Below are 17,988 nucleotides of genomic sequence, written 5' to 3' on the forward strand. Positions count from 1 at the left end.
ATTTTAAAATTTTATGTCAGTTTTAATTTTACACCTAAATCAGGGGACGTGACAAGATCTTGTGCCAAAATATCTCACAATATTTCTAGTTGACGTGAAAAGCTGTCTTGCGATACCAGCATTACGGAGTTCAGTTTGAGGCAAAACCTTTTACAATGCTTGCATTATATTGTTCTATCTTTTACTGTATTTGATCATTCATACACCGAAGTGACATTCATTACAAGACGATTTGTTAAAACATTTAAAAATGTCACCTGCATTGTTTTGAATTTTGTGTCTTTCAGTCGAGTAAAAGACTATTTTTCCAGAGATATATTTCGTCACTGAAGATTTCTTAAAAATAGTGTTAAAATATTGTCTTGTCTCTTTCCTGTGAACTCAACATTGTGTATCGTCACACCTCTACATAGTATTTATTCATTTTTATTGGATTTAGTTATTTTAGTTCAAGTTAAACTAACATCAAGTTTTATGGGTTTAATTTTATTTAAAGGGGTGGTGTAATGCCCTTTTCACAAGATGTAAAATAAGTCTTTGATGTCCCCAGAGTGTGTATGTGAAGTTTTAGCTCAAAATACCCCACAGATATTTTTATATAGCATGTTAAAATTGTCACTTTTTGAGGGTGAGCAAAAACGCACTGTTTTTTGTCTGTTCCTTTACATGCAGGGCGGAGCTTAAACAGCTTGCACTCACACAGACATGCACTGAAAATTTCAAAAACTTTTAGCCTTTTATGTTCAAACCGGATTCAGACAATGATGGAGAGACTCAAGAAGAGGTGACAACACGTAGAATGCAACAGGACGTTTCTGAATGATTAGTTGATTTATGTAGATTATGTGTAGTCATTGATTAGCATATTCTGTTTTGATCATCTATAAATCGTGTTCCGGGGGCGGGGTTTATGTCAATTTTAGGGTTGGTGATGTCACTAACCCGGGAGGAATGTCGTGTAGTTCCAACCAGCCGTTTGTTGTAGTCCTTAAAAAGCAATTTCTTTTAAAGAAAATATCTCCCTTTGCTTTGAACTTTGAGCATTGTAACTTTGCAGATGTTGTTTATGCTCAAACAGCAACATTACACACCAACTAAAGTTAAAAAAGTGAAATCATAATCAACCACCCCTTTAACTATAATAACCCTGAAACAAATCTCCCCATTTAACTGCATGTGCCATATATACTCTCCTACGAAATCACACATGCACGCCTAAATATAATATGCTATCGGTTATCGTTAAGTCATCTGTATATGAGAGAAAGTTTTAAGTGGTTATTCCATTAAGTAGAACAGTTCCTAACCGTCTAGACGGCATCAAAGACTGACGGTCCTTGACATGACAGCCTACCGCTTTCTGTCTGACGTCTGTCTGCAAATTTCCATCATACACTTGGCCCCTAGTTGTAGGCTTTAGAGTGATGAAGTGATAGAGTAGTGGATTGATGAAAGGAAGGAGAGCTTTGGGGAATGGAGATTTGAGCAGGTCATTAGTAGAGCACACCGCAGAGAAATGTGCAGCCACAATAAATCCCTATGTCTCATATTCAACAGAAAGATCCGTTCAGCCAGTAGCAGAAACCACCGTTATATGCAGTAGGTTTACAAAATAAATGTGTTTTAAACAAGGCTGTCAAAGTTAATGTGTTAACGTGTGCAATTAAATGTTTATGTAATATATATATATATATATATATATATATATATATATATATATATATATATATATATATATATATATAAAGTGCTGTCAAATCGATTAATCGCGTTTAATCGCATCTAACAAAAGTTTTTGTTTAAATAATATACGTGTATATATATTATTATATTTATATATGATGTAAACACACATTTATGTATGCATATATATATACTGTTTATACACAGACACGAGCACACACGTTATATATATATATATAAATATATATATATATATATATATATATAATACTGTGTATATATACACATTTTTATGTCTAAAACTTTTGTTAGATGCGATTAATCGCAGTTAATCGATTTGACAGCAGCACTAATTATATATATATATATTTTTTTTATTATATATAGCAATATTACATTTATTTCATTTGACATCATAACTGTTCCAGTCTGTTCTGTGTGATTTTGTGTGTGAACACGAAAACATCTTTAAACATGTAATATTAAGTCCATTAAGTGCGGGGAAAATTGTATTATTGAATTATACATTTTTTATTGAAGTGTCATCCACAATAATAAAAAAATAAAAAAAAATTCTTAAGAGGACCTGAATATATTAAAACTAAAAGGACAATCACTATTCTATTGAGAAAATATAGAATCTTAAACTACGACGTTTTCGCAAACGAAAATTTCACTGAACATGAAAAATCAGTATAAAGCAACTGTGGGACACGTTTGTGTTTGTGTCTATGGTTAGATCAGGAGCTGTTCTCTGGCATGTACATCGACTTCATGGGGACAGATGCGGCCATTTTCAGGAGCCTGACCACAAGAAACGCAGTGAGGACAGACCAACATAACTCCAAATGGCTGAGCGGTATACAAACCCTACATGTTACTTCATCCATCTACATTATTATGCCTGTTCAATCAGGAAATTGCTCATAAAGTTTACTTGAAACTACAAATAATTACATATGTGTAGCTGGCATTAAATTACACGTTCACGTTCCATGGCATTTCAGTAAAATAATACACAAATCACACAGCAAAAACTGTCTTTGCCCACATCAAAGGAAAAGGCTGAAGACAGGACAGTCTGTTTACAATGAGTCCACCAGGAAAGTGAAAACATATTGTACATGCATAATGGTTTTCTCAAGGGGGTCACATTATCTTTTGTGTGATACTATCCAAATATACACAATGAAGCACATATTTGGTCAGGTATCTCAGTTCGCCAACAGCTATATTAAATTTCACATAAACTCAGGCATTAGCACCATTCAGAGATGTTTGATTTTTTAGGAGAGAAATGAGAGGGTATAATATTCTTATTTCTCTTTTGTGGTTCATGAACAGCAAATTGAGTGTTTAAGCTGTAGTTATGCTTCTATTTTGACTAGAGCCAGTGTTCATTGATGCCCAGTTGATTCCTGACGGCTCGGACCCAAACGACGCCAAACTCTACTTTTTCCTGCGTGAGAGAATGACAGACAGTAGTGGAAACACTAAGAACATCCACACTATGGTGGCTCGAGTGTGCCCTGTAAGTCTCTGTGTGTGTTTGAGCATCTTATCAGTTTGTTACAGTTTGCGAGATACACAATGATTTTAGATTTTTAATTTCAGTGCAAGCAGAATTTTTGACAAATATATTAATATAATTGACTCTATAATATATACATGTATTACTATAATTTATTTTGTCATTGTATATTCTATTTAGAATGACACTGGTGGTCAGCGCAGTCTGGTGAACAAGTGGACCACGTTTCTGAAGGCTCGGATGGTATGTTCGGTACTAGAGGAAGACGGTACCGAGACCCACTTTGATGAGCTTGGTGAGACTACAAACACACAGACACACATGTTGGATTTCCATGTTTTCTGTGGCCTTCCCAAAGACATTGTTATATACATATGTATGTATATAGACATATTTTATACTGTATAAACTGTATATTCTCTCCCCTACCCCTAAACATAACCTTCACAGAAAACCTTCTGCATGTTTACATTTAAAAAAACAAAACATATTTAATATGATTTATATGCTGTTTTCTTCATGGGGACCCAAAAATGACCCCACAAGATCAAAAGTTTCTGGTATTACTTTTTTTGTGGGGCAAAGGGAATATCTGAACCACACACACACACACACACACACACACACACACACACACACACACACACACACACACACACACACACACACACACACACACACACACACACACACGTTGTGTTATCTTGTTTTATGGGGACTTTCCATTGACATCATGCCTGATCCCCTTACACTAACCCTACCTATCACAGAAATATTTCTGCATTTTTACATAAAAAGAAAAGAAAAACATCACTTAGGAAAAGCTGTTTTCTTCATGAGGACCAAAAAAAAAAAAAAAGTCCCCATAAGGACAAGGATTTTAGATATTGCCATTTTAGTGGGGACATTTTGTTGTAGTTTCTGTCAAATTTACAGTAGTTCACTTCTTTTTATTCTTTTTTTAAAAGCTTTAAAATGTTATTAAAAATCGACTATACAAATTTTAATATAATTGTGATATCAAATGAATTGGCATATTTTAAAACATTTTTCCATATCACTATTGCTCCAATATGTACAATATATCACTATAATTCCTGGCTGTTGGGTTAAGAGCTACACTGTTCAGTGAACCGTTCTTAAAAGAACCATTTCTTAGTGTATAGAACATTTTAATAATCTAAAGAACCCTTTTACACTATAAAGAACCTTTTGTGCAATTGAAAGGTTCTAAATTTATTTTTAAGATTGTACATTTATATTTAAATTGTACAAGTTTAAAAAAAAAAAACCTTTTATGGTTCATTTTTACACTATGTAATTTGCTTTATTTATATTCAATAAAAATAAATATATTTATTTGACTGATTTTGAGACTAAAAATATATTTATTTTTTTACTAAGCAGGGCCTTATTGCACCCCCATTGCAACCCCATTGCACCCCCATTGCACCCCCATTGCAACCACCCTTATTGCAACCCCATTGCACCCTAATTAGATAAAGGTCCGGTTTCACAGACAGGGCTTAGTTTAAGCCAGGATTAAACCTTAGCTCAATTAGTAGATTTAAGTAGCTTTAATAAACGTGCCTTAGAAAAAAAAACTAAAAACATTACTGACGTGCATCTTGAGACAAAACAATGGCGCTGACCTAGTTTAAGATATTCCAGTGAAAGTTGCTTTCAGTTAAAACAACTCAAACATGCATTTTAGTCTGGGACTAACTTAAACCTTCTCTGTGAAACCAGGGGATGGTGTCGTAACTCTGTATTCCTTTAAAAGCCTTACAATTTTCACATTAAAGTTAAACAGTTTCCTATAATAATTGGTCATTAACCATAAAACAGTCGTTTGTCAGTATTACCATTCAACAATGGCCCTAGGTCGTTTGTAAAGCTTTTCACCTCATTAAAATCCTTTTACGATCATAAAACACTCAGCACAAATAGTTTACACTGGATGTTTAAAGCCCATGACGGATTTACACTTTCACCTGTTTTATTCTTGTTAGGCTGCACTAGAACCGTGTAACAATGTTGTAGGACAGATGTTCAGCCATTGAGTGAGTGCTTGTCTCTTTCCTTCCAGAGAATGTGTTTTTATTGGAGACGGACCACCCAAAGGGCCTCCTCATCTTTGGAGTCTTCACCTCTACAAGGTAAAGCCAATAGCAATATTGAGCTTGCCACTAATGTGTGTATATATGCATGCGCATGTTTTTATGTGTGTATTTGCCAAATATAGGTCAGGCGGGGTTGGAGCTGAGGGGATGACGGGGTTTCTGGGAACATGTGATCACACCTAAGGGTGGTGAGGGGAGCGAAAGGTCACTTCTTTACAAACATGCATCTAATGTTAGTTCAGGGGGTCATCCAATAGCTTTTTACTGTGATGAATTTAACATTATGATGAGGAGGTCTCGCTGAATGATTTAAATTGGAATGTCACACAGAAAGAGGGAGAGACAAGTGTGATTTCACTCCGCCAGTTTAAATGTCTCTATTGGTGTTTTGTGTAAATGAGTGTAACCTCTCAGAAATTATACAGAATACTTAGACAAATGAGACAATTGGTGACAAATTTTGAATATAGCTAGTTACCAGTGACAGACATTAACCATTAAATTGAATTCCCCCCATTTTAATTATTTAATACTAAAATGTAATTAGGCTATATATTAGGTTTAATTATAATAATTTAATTAATAATTTAAACCACTATTTTAAGTTTATAAATATTTTATATTACATAATTTATTTCATAATATTCAATTCTTCCTATACACAATATTCTATTATATTCTTCTACAATTAATTATTATATTTAATTTAAAATATTAGTATGAGTTCATAAACATACTCATATTATATATATTTTATTTTATTCTTCTATATTCCATGTTTGTGTATATTTTTATATTTGTATTTATTTATTACATTGAATCACATTAATATTTAAATTGAACTAATGAGTTTATAAATATATCATACTTTTAATACAGTAAATACAATATAATTACATTTATATGGTAATATATGATATTTGTTCACTATATTCTATTATTTGTAAGTGTTTGTATATATTCTAAATACTTTATTCTGCAATATAATTTAAAAATAGAAAAAAATAATGTCCTTATTAAAGGTCTAAAGTGCCCATAAACATCCATTCTAGGGGGCAATTAAAAAAAGCCATCTAGCATAACACCGATCATTTCGGTTTTTAATACTGTACGAGACATATGAGGTACAGCAGAGTTTGAGATATTGTTGCGATCTCTTCTGAAGCTCTAGTTAAGAAACAAATGAGATTAAAAAAAGAGGTGGTTTTTTTTTCCTTAAAGGTCCCATGACATGCTACTTTTTGTAGGCTTTAATATAGTCCTTAGTGGTCCTTAGTACTGTATCTGAAATCTCTTTCCAAAAATTCAGCCTCGGTGCAGAATTATAGCCACTACAAGCAAGTCCCAGAATGAGCTTCCTTCAGGCGGGCCGTTTCGGTGTCTGTAGCTTTAAATACTAATGAGGAGGAGAAAGGCGGCGCAAGGTGGAGGGTGGGTGTGGCCTTGACCATCTTGCACAACGGTACCATACATGTTTGTTTATGTTGGATATATTGCAATGGCACGAAGACACGCAGTCGTTCAAGCATTTCAGTTTGACCCAGAATCTGATCTAGATCAAGAAGCAACGGATGAAGAAGTTGCAACTCAGCGGCTCCAGCAGGACGTTTCCGAATGGTTAGTTTAAAATATTATGTCTGGATACGGTACTTAATTCGGATGGTTTACAGTTATCATCATGTAGCTAACGCGAACCTACTGTTGCCTTTTCATGAGAGATCTGTAACGTCTGTAATTTATCTTATTACAATTACATCAAGCTCTGCGATCTTGAAATGCGGATATCGCGCGCGCCATATAACCAACAGGAAAACGGTTATCCAAATAACAAAGAAATGTACAACACTCGCGTTACAGTGTGTGTAACTTGATGCTGTCTACCTTTACATTAGCGCAAGTAACTGCATAGCTAATGTGACAGGGAGACACAGCCTACGTGTAAGAAGCTAGGTAACCATAAACAGTAAAGCAACACACTATATAATTTGTTGACTTACTTGTCCGACGTTCAGCAAGTCCAGCTCTGTATTGACCATTCGATGTTCATTTGTACATCCAATTATTGAGCAATTATTATGCTTCGCTCGCTCAAAAGCCATGATATCTCTCGTGGACAAACTAAAATCGCGCGCGCGCGTTCTACTTCCTAGCTCATTTTCTCATGGGCGAGAAATATTCTCTGGGCGGGCAAAGCAGAGAAAGGGGAGGTAACATTTCTCCTTATGACGTCATAAGGAGGAGATTCAAGATCAGCCCGGTTGAGCCTCCATTTTCTCAAAGGCAGAGAAAAATAGCAAAAGCTCGATTTACACCGATTAAAATTTTTAGAAACTTGGGGACCATATACAGGCTAGGGGAACTCATATTAATGTTAAAAAACCTCAGAAAGTGGAAATTTCATGTCATGGGACCTTTAAGAGAAAGATCCGGGAGGCCAATGGAGCAAAAGTCTCCATTAGTTATCTCATTGTTTAGGAGAAAACAGTTCATTTCAGGTCAGATATGAAATCTCATTTGTGATATTTCCTATGGGTGATTTCATTACATTAGTTCCAGTGGGTTTCTATGTTTACTTGTGTCAGCAGTTGCATGTTTGTACGCGAGCAGTGGTTGAATGTGAGGTGAGATTTCGGTCAAGGTTTCCGAATTGTGGCTCAATCTCTAACCACGTTTAGCCGGTGTGGTTTTCCTAATGAGGGCAATCCAGACAGCAATGGATTCTTTGTCCATATGCCCTGCTCTGTTATTTATCATTATATGTCGTCTCTTTCCCTTTGTTTTGCGTTCAAACAAAGAAACTCTGTCTTGCTGTCTGATCAAAATGTACGATGTCCAGCCAAACCACACTTCATCCCAGAGTGTAACCAAAGCGGTGTCCCCTTTCCTTTATGCGGCATTTTTCTCTCTCTGCGGACTGAGTCTCCAGTGTAACCATGTTACATCATCCTTTCCATCCAAACAGTCAGAAAGGATGTGCAAGAACGTCTTTTTACTGTCTGACTTCCTTCCATGTTAAATATGTATGTGTTTTGTGTTATTCCCTCCAGTTCTGTATTCAGAGGTTCTGCCGTCTGTGTTTACAACATGGCCTACATCCTGACGGTCTTCAACGGACCGTTTGCGCACAGGGAAGGGCCCAACTTCCAGTGGGTGGCTTTCCAGGGCCGGATCCCTTACCCACGACCGGGAACTGTGAGTCACACACATTAATGTCCCGCCTTGGTACAGTAACTCTGTTAAACATCATTAAACAGAGTCAATGTTTGTGTTTTACACAGTTTAGATAAAAAGGCAAATAATTATGGGTGAGAAATAATAATAATCAACATCTTATTTTCAGTTGAGTTTATACAGTTTAGTTAAATAGGCAAATAATTATGAGTAAAATAAAATAATAATCAATATCTTTTTTTCAGTTCAGTATATATATATATATATATATATATATATTAGTGCTGTTAAATCGATTAATTGCGATTAAATGCATCTAACAAAAGTCTTTGTTCATATAAAATATATGTGTATATATATTATATATTAGGGCTGCACAATGTATCGTTTTAGCATCGATATCGCGATGTGCGCGTGATTAATTATTTCCAAATAGAGCTCCAAATTCAAGTCATCCGGTGAAATTGTTTTCATATTGCAATATATATCGCAGAAAAACTAAATATTGCAATGTCATTTTTCCAATATCGTGCAGCCCTATTGTATGTGGGTTATAAAGACATATATATGCATATGTCCACTATAATGTTAAAGGAACACAAAGGGTCCCCCCACCCTCACTTAAAACCTTAAATGAATAGTACTTTGGAATTTTATAACTTTACTTGCATGTAGACGAAGACTCGCTCACATGAGTTTGAGTCTGTTTGATGAAAAGACCCAATTAAAGTGACAAAGCTTCACTGAATAAAGCAGTTTTAAGCTTCAGCATGATCATCTAATCTTCTCATTTTTATCCTTTTCCTGTCAGTGTCCTGGTGGCGCATTCACCCCTCACATCCAGAGTACTAAAGAGTTTCCAGATGATGTGGTGACGTTCGCGAGGAATCACCCTGTCATGTTTAACGCCATTTACCCGGTCGGCAGGAAACCTCTGGTGGTGCGGACGCATGCCGATTACAAATACACCTCTATCGCCGTGGACCAGGTCACCGCTGCAGACGGACACTACCAGGTTCTATTCCTGGGCACAGGTAAAGCCCACAGCACCACACATCTCAAGAAAAATTAATGACCATGCTGGAACATTTACCTACTCAGAATTAAAACCACCAGATGAAAACATGTTAGAATGTGCCACAATTTATTTCTACAGCTACCTCAGATCATATGTTCGTGGAAGGAGCTAGCACACTTAACTTTTCCCAACTAAAATGAAAAGTTGTAAAATCTTTAATGACTGATGTTTTACTTGAAGTGATTTGTCGGTAAAATTATACTTCGTTTACTATACTTTAAAATTATACTGTTCTTTAATAAATTATGGAATAAGCAGTAAGCACACATTTGAAATGTTGAAATTAACATTAACAAAGATTAATAAATGCTGTAGAAGTGCAGTTCATTATTAGTTCATGTAACTAATGTAGTTAACTAAAGTGACCAATGAACCCTTATTGTAGAGTGTTACTATTACCACAAAAACATCACATTAGACATTTCTCATATCTTGAACTTTTGAGGCATTTTCACTGCATTTTAATAAGCTTCATCACACAGCCAGTCCTTGCCCTGCACCATGTTCGTAACTAAACTGTATGCAATGTAAGATGACGTACAGGTCTGGGCCGGGGTCGGAGGCGTTTATATTTTTAATGCATTATTTTTTCCATAATTAGTCAAACCAAATTAACGTGCCCTAATCAAATTTTATATACAGTAGATGTAGTCTTACAATATTATCTATTTTTCAAGCAGTAACTGTAGTAGCATACATACATGCTCATGTGGGTGATGCAGGTTTGAATCTGGCCTACAACATGTCATCATCCCATTCTCCCAACATATTCCCCACAAATTTCCATACTATAAATGTAAAGCTGTTGCTCTCAACCAGGGAGCCAGGATGCACTAGATGGCCTCAGCAACTTGTAGGGGTTTTGTATTCCTATTAACTATTGTTTCCATTTGTTCAGGCATGAATGTGTGTTCCACTAACTACCACCAGGGGGCAACGAGTCTACACACACATTAAAACCTAATCATTTAACCATAAACATATTGTTTGCTATCCATTCAATATTAAGTGGAGGATATTAAGAGTAAGATATGCTGTGTCACAGGACCAATACATAATATTAAATGTTGGGATGGGTATGCAAGAATGAAAGAAAGAGTGTGAGTGTGTGTTTATCGGAGAACAGAATCAGAGACGCGACAGCAGACAGGCTCTGCAGTTACTAGGGAACGGGGATAGGGACATTTGGAGAGACTTCAAAATCACAGCTGTTTGTATTTGCCTATCAAAATTCCTGATGGGAAGCCAGGAGCCTTGTGCGGAGCGGCCTGGCTGCTCCTTGGCAGGGTTTCGTCTTGAAATGTTGGCCATTTAAAATGGGAATTTCCAGAGTTTGAGCTAAATTCCCCATCAACCCTCTCTTCTGAACGTCTTCAGCGAAATATACACACCTATGATGATCTCACAGAATTAATGTCATTAGCCGCTAGTGACAGCAAACTCATCTCTTTAAACATTTCTACAGCTGAAGAGATCCAATAAATAATTTCCACCAGACAGATGGCAAAAACCCTTTCCATTGAAGGAGGGCCACGGGCCATATTTAGAGACTAGAGAGTGGCCTCTTTTGACTTGAACCAGTTCACCTAAACCACCCATAACACCTTGGCAAAGCACTCACATTTTCTTCTGAAGTCTAGTATGCAGATCTGCTCCTCAGAACAGATGCTCAACAACATCAAAAACCAACCCAGATACACACAAAAGCTTTCACAGAGAAAATCTGTGAACAATGGAGAGTTCATACGCAGTTCAGACTAAATTCCCGGGGTTGTTTTTGCTTCCCTGACTGTCCAATACTTTTCTGATGTTCTGAAATTCCACTCACAGATAAAGGCACGGTACAGAAGGTTGTGGTTCTGCCGTCAAACGGCTCTCTGGATGAGGATCTAATCCTGGAGGAGCTGGAAGTGTTTAAGGTCTGAGTTCTCGCCACACATCACACATCAAAGTATCTAGAGGGCAGACTGCATGAGCAGAGCTGGCAGTGCCACAAAGCGCTTATTAGAACTCAATGTTGTTTCTAAGCAAAGGCACATTTTTAACAGGAACAGAGGCTGGGCTTGAGGTGAGGAAAAGGTTGCATTGTGAGGTTTCTTATGATCTGCTTTGATGGCTTGAAATCGTCAAAATAGGTTTCGGCATCATGATCATCAATTTATGGACCATGAAATGTATCTGAGTGGACTGTTTAATTTGGCATCTCAACACACGCTCACATATTCGCACTTGCACATACAAACTCAACGCTGTGATGTTCATTATTGGATCAATGACAAATAGGCAAAGGATGTCCTTTTTTAATGATAAGCAAATGATTTTTAAAAGTCTAGTTTAAAACACATATGAACAGTTCTTACAAATGTCATTAATGATGCGATGTAACAGAAATAGGGACAGATCTTTTCTTCCGTATTGTGACATACATTCAAGCAAAACGGTTATCGGAAAAAAAGGCCGGGTATTGTTGATTGGATGGAGGCAGATCTGAATACGAGCTTGCAGTCGATTGTAAGAAACGGGCGGAGTTTAAGCAGACCAAAAGATAGAAGTCTGGCATACGTCACCGGAAAAACTTATTCTTATTTAATAAAGCATGCATGGATGAGTTGTTCACATTAAGATCAATAAGATGCATTTAGAAAATGTAATTCAGAAGCAGTCCAAAACAAGAGCTGTGTCCCAATTCAAAGGCTGCATCCTTCGAAGGACTCAGACTCGGACTGAGCATTGCTAAATGTGACGGTATAGCCAGCTGCCGTTGATGAGTAACAGTAATGTTTTTTTCTAGACTTTTCTGAAAGTTATTTTAAACTTTCTGAAAACAAAATAGGGTTTTACAAACTGTCTAAATATGTTCACCGCGGCCCATTTCGGAATATAATAAAGAGTATAAACTATATATAATCGCATCTTAGAGTATAAGTATAACTAATCGCAACATTGGAACCGGTTTAAAAAATGTATTTAGAATTTTTACATTTGTATCATTACATATTTGAGTAAGTTGAAACCCAAAAGTTACATTTAAAAGTGTAATTCGTAAATTTCTCTAAAAAAAAAACCTGTCGCTCAATGAATTCTTGGGTAGGCAAGGCCGCGAAGGGTCCACCTGTTGTATCCTTCATTTCACGGGAAATGAAGGATGCATTTTTAGGCCGCACTTGAAGGAGTCTTTTAATTGGGACAGCCTTTGTCTTGCCGCGGTGACACAATCGGCCTTTGAATGCGCCCTTCGAAGGATGCAGCCTCTGAATTGGAACGCAGCAAAGGGCGTTTCTAAATACCAAGTACGAAAAGTTCCGAATTGCGTCCTTAGTAATTCAGACTTGCCAAGTTCGACACGGGAGTACAAACTCGAGGCCGCAAGTTCTATGATTCTGCAAATGGTACAGCAGCGTATTTTTATAACGTCACTCACCTCGCCTTGGCTACTCCGGTTATCTCAGTAATACATGACTTTGTTTACAATAAAACTAAATATGTACACCACCCTGCCTCTTTTCGTTTTCATTTAAAAAATCGTACATTTATTAATAGCCACACAAATGTGGTTCAGGCAACGCGTACATTGATTTATATTTATAACAAATCAAAATATAAAACACAACCCTGCCTCTTTTCATTTAAAAAATATGAAACATTAATAAGTGGTTCAGGGAATATGTGCATATGTACTCTGATTATTTTCACTGTATGAACATGTAGCCTATAAAAAATTATCAATATCAAATATAAAAGTATAAGTATATAAAATCTAAGAAGCTATAAGAAATAAAGACAAGCAAACAATTCAGTCAAACGTACAAAGTACAACTACGTCAGAGGGGATTAATTGCCGCTAGGTGGAACAAACTGTAATTTGCACTACTGTCTGTTAAAAAAACAGAGGAAGAAGGAAGAAGGTTTTCCTTTCTTTTTAAGGAAGAAGATTTTGAGACTTTTAATGCATCTTTTTTCCATCTCTTATGAGCTCAAGACAGTTACAACATCTGTAGAAATTTAAACATGTATATAGATAAATTCAAAGGAAAAGATATTGCATGCATAAATTGTATTTCTAATGTGTGTTTTTTTTAAATAAATGAATATCCTGACAAAAAATCTTCTAAATTCAATGACACTATTCCTTTTCTGATTTTCAGAAGCAGTCTCCTATCACCAACCTAAGAATCTCTTCTAAAAAGGTAACTTTATTTAGTAGCTCTTCTATCTAGCTGCATTTTCTGACTAAGCGCTACATATAGTAAGTGGGGGTGGTAATAAATTGTGGCGGGGGAAATGGTTGCTTTAATTCCGGGTAATTATGGTGTCACCAGTCTTGTGGGTTAAATGAACAGCTTTTGTGATATGTGGCTTGTTTGTGTTACAGCAACAGCTGTATGTTAGCTCTGAGCACGGAGTGTCCCAGGTGTCTTTGCACCGCTGCGACGCATACGGCTCTGCCTGTGCAGACTGCTGTTTAGCGCGGGACCCGTACTGCGCCTGGGATGGCCTCAGCTGTTCTCGATTCTACCCCACTGGCAAGAGGTACACACACACACAAACACTCATGGTGGCGCAAATTGCAGCAGCAGTGGAGTAGAAATAAATGTTGAGGACAGTTTTGGTTTTATTTAGTTGTAATGCAGAGACACACAGTCTGGGCCGAAGATTATTTGTGGCATTTGAACAAAACCCTGACCCAACATATTAAAATTAATTTAGACACTATTACATTTTAAAGAGTTCTGGCTTAAGATTTTTCCCTGACAGACGATAAAACATTTTTTTTTAAAAGGACTATAGATTGACAGTAGAGAGATTTGAGGGTGGGCATTTTTAACTTGGGCCGGTAAGTGACCACCTTGTACCACCCTAGCACATAGCAACACAGTTAAAACACTCATGACACTTTGGCAACTGTGTGGCAACACTTCAGAAACCACCCAGTCTTTGGCATTCGGACCCCACACACACAGCCGGTCAATCAAACAGAACAGCCCACATATTGCATATTCACAAGTATTTACATTGTGGATTGTTTCAGAATGGGACATGTTAAAAACTAATCTGATACTTTAGCCAAACAGTTTCTCTTGAAGTCAGATGTGTTGAGTTGGGAAAATATTGATGCAAGGAACAGCCATCAAAACATCCTTCCCGAAGTTATGAAGTGGAAAAGACAGACATTTCACTCCACTGCACTTGTGACAGCTGAATCCTGTTAATTGTGAGAAATTAAGCTAAAATGTATTTGACTTTCATGACAAGGAGTGTGTTTTTTAAAGTGAGAAGTGTGCAAACATTCAGACAGAGATGTTGATATAAAGTGAGAGAATGTAAGAGTGAAAGGAAAGAATGCATATATGAAAATATGTTGGATTAATCCTGTGTAAATGTTATTCCAGGAGAAGCAGAAGGCAGGATATTATGCATGGGAATCCACTGACTCAGTGCAGAGGGTTCAATCTAAAAGGTAATAACTACCTGCATGTCAACACTAGGGCTAAGCAAATAATGTCACAAAGTTATGTGCTGAGATGAGAATTCAATTCTCAGTAAGCAGTTTTATGACTGACAATTTGAAAACATTTATTTTAAAAAGTAATTAGCTATGTTTCCATCGAAAGGTGCATATTTATTTTATGCGCAAAACCAGAATGTCGCAAAAAAACATTTGCGAATAAAGCGCTGTTTCCATCCCATGTGTTCAAGAGAACATAATAGTTACTTCCTGGGAAATTGGCGCAAAATATCTGTAATAAAAATGGAGGGTACTGCAATCGGGGTTAGCAACTGTGGCTCTTCTATCCTCCATCATAAATGACTTGCATCTCAGAGCTCGAAGACGAAACGCAATAAACACTGTGAAGTTATCTTACGTACGGACGCACAGTGTTTGTGAACGCAATTGTGTGAGACGCTTCTGTTAACTTTTGCTGTAAAACGTTACTCCCTTTTTGCCCCTAGAAATCTAATTTGGAACGTAACAGAGCCAGAGGTCACCATACCAAATCATTCTGATGACAGACTATAGCAAAGACATTTCAGTATAACTAAAACAACATTTGAGATGCTGTGCAATGAAACTGATCTGCTGGTTAGTCCAGTTATCCAATCACATCCACTGCCGAGGCAGTCACATGGCTTTTTTTTTTTTTTTATCGAGGATTTGGTAAATATGTTTCTAGTTAAAGTGCATGTCTTCTTAGATAAAAAAAAAACATCCGCCTCAATTGAGCGCATACATTTTTTATGCACTTTTAGAATTTATGCGCATATTGGCGTTTCTATCAAACTTTTTTTTAATACGACATCCCAAAATTTGCATAAAAATAGATGGATTGAAACATAGCTATTGTGAGTTTGTTTCATGTCATTGCTTTTTCCTGTAAATGTGACTATTTCTTTATATTTCTTTTATATCGCTATATTTCAAAATTGTGACTATTTCTGACACTGCTTTTTTTCGTGAATGCAACTTTATTTGGTTAAACTTGTAATTACTAGTTAAAAACTCATGAAACTTCAACATCATCTGGCAGTGGTTTTAACAGTTGGGGTGCTGGTCATATTAGCTAAATTTAGCTGGCAAAAAAAGCTCTATTTTATTGTCAATTGTCAATAGAGTTTTGGTTAGCCAATGCGGTGAATCTGTGGCCAACCTGTTGCGAAAACTGCTTGTGGAAATTTGCACTAGAACGCAAAATTCCAGATTGCGTGGATTTTGCAGAACCTGTCACAGAAGATTTGCAGAACAATGTTCAGATTGGCTGTGATTTTGCCACATTGTGCTGCATTTTTGCTTCTGAATGCGAGTACGGATTTCTTATTGCTAGAAACTAAATCTCGTCTGGTTAGGACAAAAAAAAATTACATTTTGCAAGAGCATAGAGAGGTGAATCAATCTAGTGACTAAGTATTTTGCTCATCAACAACACAGCCACAAATGGATCCATTTTGGCGTTATGAATGTTGCCATAGAAACTAATCATTTCGAACTGCTCAGAGTAGAATCTCCAAGTTGTCATCTTGTACTTATGCTAATTCGAACGTGAACGCAGCCAATGCTAATGCTAACATGCTCATGCAACAAAGTCATTTTGTGATGTGTTGACGTAGTATTCCAATACTAGCATGTCCAATACTATTGCTTCCAATACTAACTGTTACATGTACATCCTACATGTAATTTCCTAATGAAGTGCATACTTTCAGTGCTTATCTTGTGCAAATTCCTCACACATTTCTCTCTCTCTTCTTCCACCACCCTTGTTTCCTTCTTTCTCTCTCTGTTTGTCTCAGTCTCTCTGTCCTTGTGAAAGAATCTGTTATGGGACCAGATTCAGAACACCTGCTAATTTGAATACAATTGGCACTGATGCTGTCAGTGATCCAGATGACTCAGTTCAACACTTGGATGCATCAGAATTATTAAATATCAGTCTTAACGAAGAGCGAAAGCGTTATCCCAGCTGTGTGCACAAAACAAAAGTAGCATAATGTCAACACAGATGTTGAATGTATGATATCATTGGCCAGTGTACAGGGTCACTTATCCAATTATTCGCTTATCTGGCCCACTACTCTTCAGAGCATATTTCACTGCATCCTAAGTGAACTCGGACCCCATGATTTGCAGATGTTAGCGTGTCTGCTGAATGACAGCAGTACAATTACAATTAGTATATTCACTAAGTGTGTGAGAGAATTGGCTAACACTTGATGTCTGGTTTCAGCCTACAGGAATGCAGTGGAGATGACTCAGTATGGAGTCAAAAACAACACCACCTTCTTGGAGTGTCAGCCCAAATCTCCCCAGGCCTCGGTTAAATGGCTCATTCAGAGAGACAATGATCGCAGGAAAGAGGTCAGACAACCCTGTCCAACATTAACCACCGATCCTCAACAGGCGACATACAGTACACTGCTCCAGTGCTTTCAATGAAATATCATCATGTGTTTGTAATCATCAAACAGCCCCATTAGACTTTTAAACTTGTAATGCTTCCTTTGTGCTTGGAGAATAAGAAAATAAAAGGATGCACAGGGATGTTCAAAACTTATTTTTCTTACAAACACATCTGACTTACAATAAAGAATGAAATATAGGGACACACACAAAACAATTTAAGAAAATATATGACAATTTTCAGAATGTAAACATTCTAAATTAAAGGACTTTCTTCCCATTAGAAAATACAAATTATATATTTTTTACTTCATTTAGAATAATGTAATAATATAATAAAAAATATTATGAAATAATAAATAAAAAAGTAATATTATAATATAATGAAGAAATGAAATCATTATTAAAATTTTATAAATATTGTAATATATTTATACATTTTATATAATTGTTTTATATAAAATATACATAATTATATAATATATATGAATATTATATCATTATATTA

General features: G+C 36.3%; 1 protein-coding gene across 2 annotated transcripts in view; it reads left to right on the forward strand.

The window, feature by feature from the left end:
* sema3c (sema domain, immunoglobulin domain (Ig), short basic domain, secreted, (semaphorin) 3C) overlaps positions 1 to 17,988 on the forward strand; it is a 58,144-nt gene that overhangs the window by 36,653 nt on the left and 3,503 nt on the right. For both annotated transcript variants that reach the window (XR_014205738.1, XM_082168212.1), the window contains exons 7-17: positions 2,423 to 2,542; positions 3,072 to 3,214; positions 3,395 to 3,509; positions 5,304 to 5,373; positions 8,385 to 8,529; positions 9,320 to 9,542; positions 11,417 to 11,505; positions 13,732 to 13,773; positions 13,959 to 14,116; positions 14,977 to 15,044; positions 17,308 to 17,438. Coding sequence is in view for 1 of the 2 variants with exons in the window: in XM_082168212.1 (XP_082024338.1) it covers positions 2,423 to 2,542; positions 3,072 to 3,214; positions 3,395 to 3,509; positions 5,304 to 5,373; positions 8,385 to 8,529; positions 9,320 to 9,542; positions 11,417 to 11,505; positions 13,732 to 13,773; positions 13,959 to 14,116; positions 14,977 to 15,044; positions 17,308 to 17,438 (1,304 nt within the window). In the remaining variant the exon portion in view is untranslated. The remainder of the gene's footprint in view (positions 1 to 2,422; positions 2,543 to 3,071; positions 3,215 to 3,394; positions 3,510 to 5,303; positions 5,374 to 8,384; positions 8,530 to 9,319; positions 9,543 to 11,416; positions 11,506 to 13,731; positions 13,774 to 13,958; positions 14,117 to 14,976; positions 15,045 to 17,307; positions 17,439 to 17,988) is intronic.

This window comes from Leuciscus leuciscus (assembly GCF_965113295.1).
Source record: "Leuciscus leuciscus genome assembly, chromosome: 4".
NCBI lineage: Eukaryota > Metazoa > Chordata > Actinopteri > Cypriniformes > Leuciscidae > Leuciscus > Leuciscus leuciscus.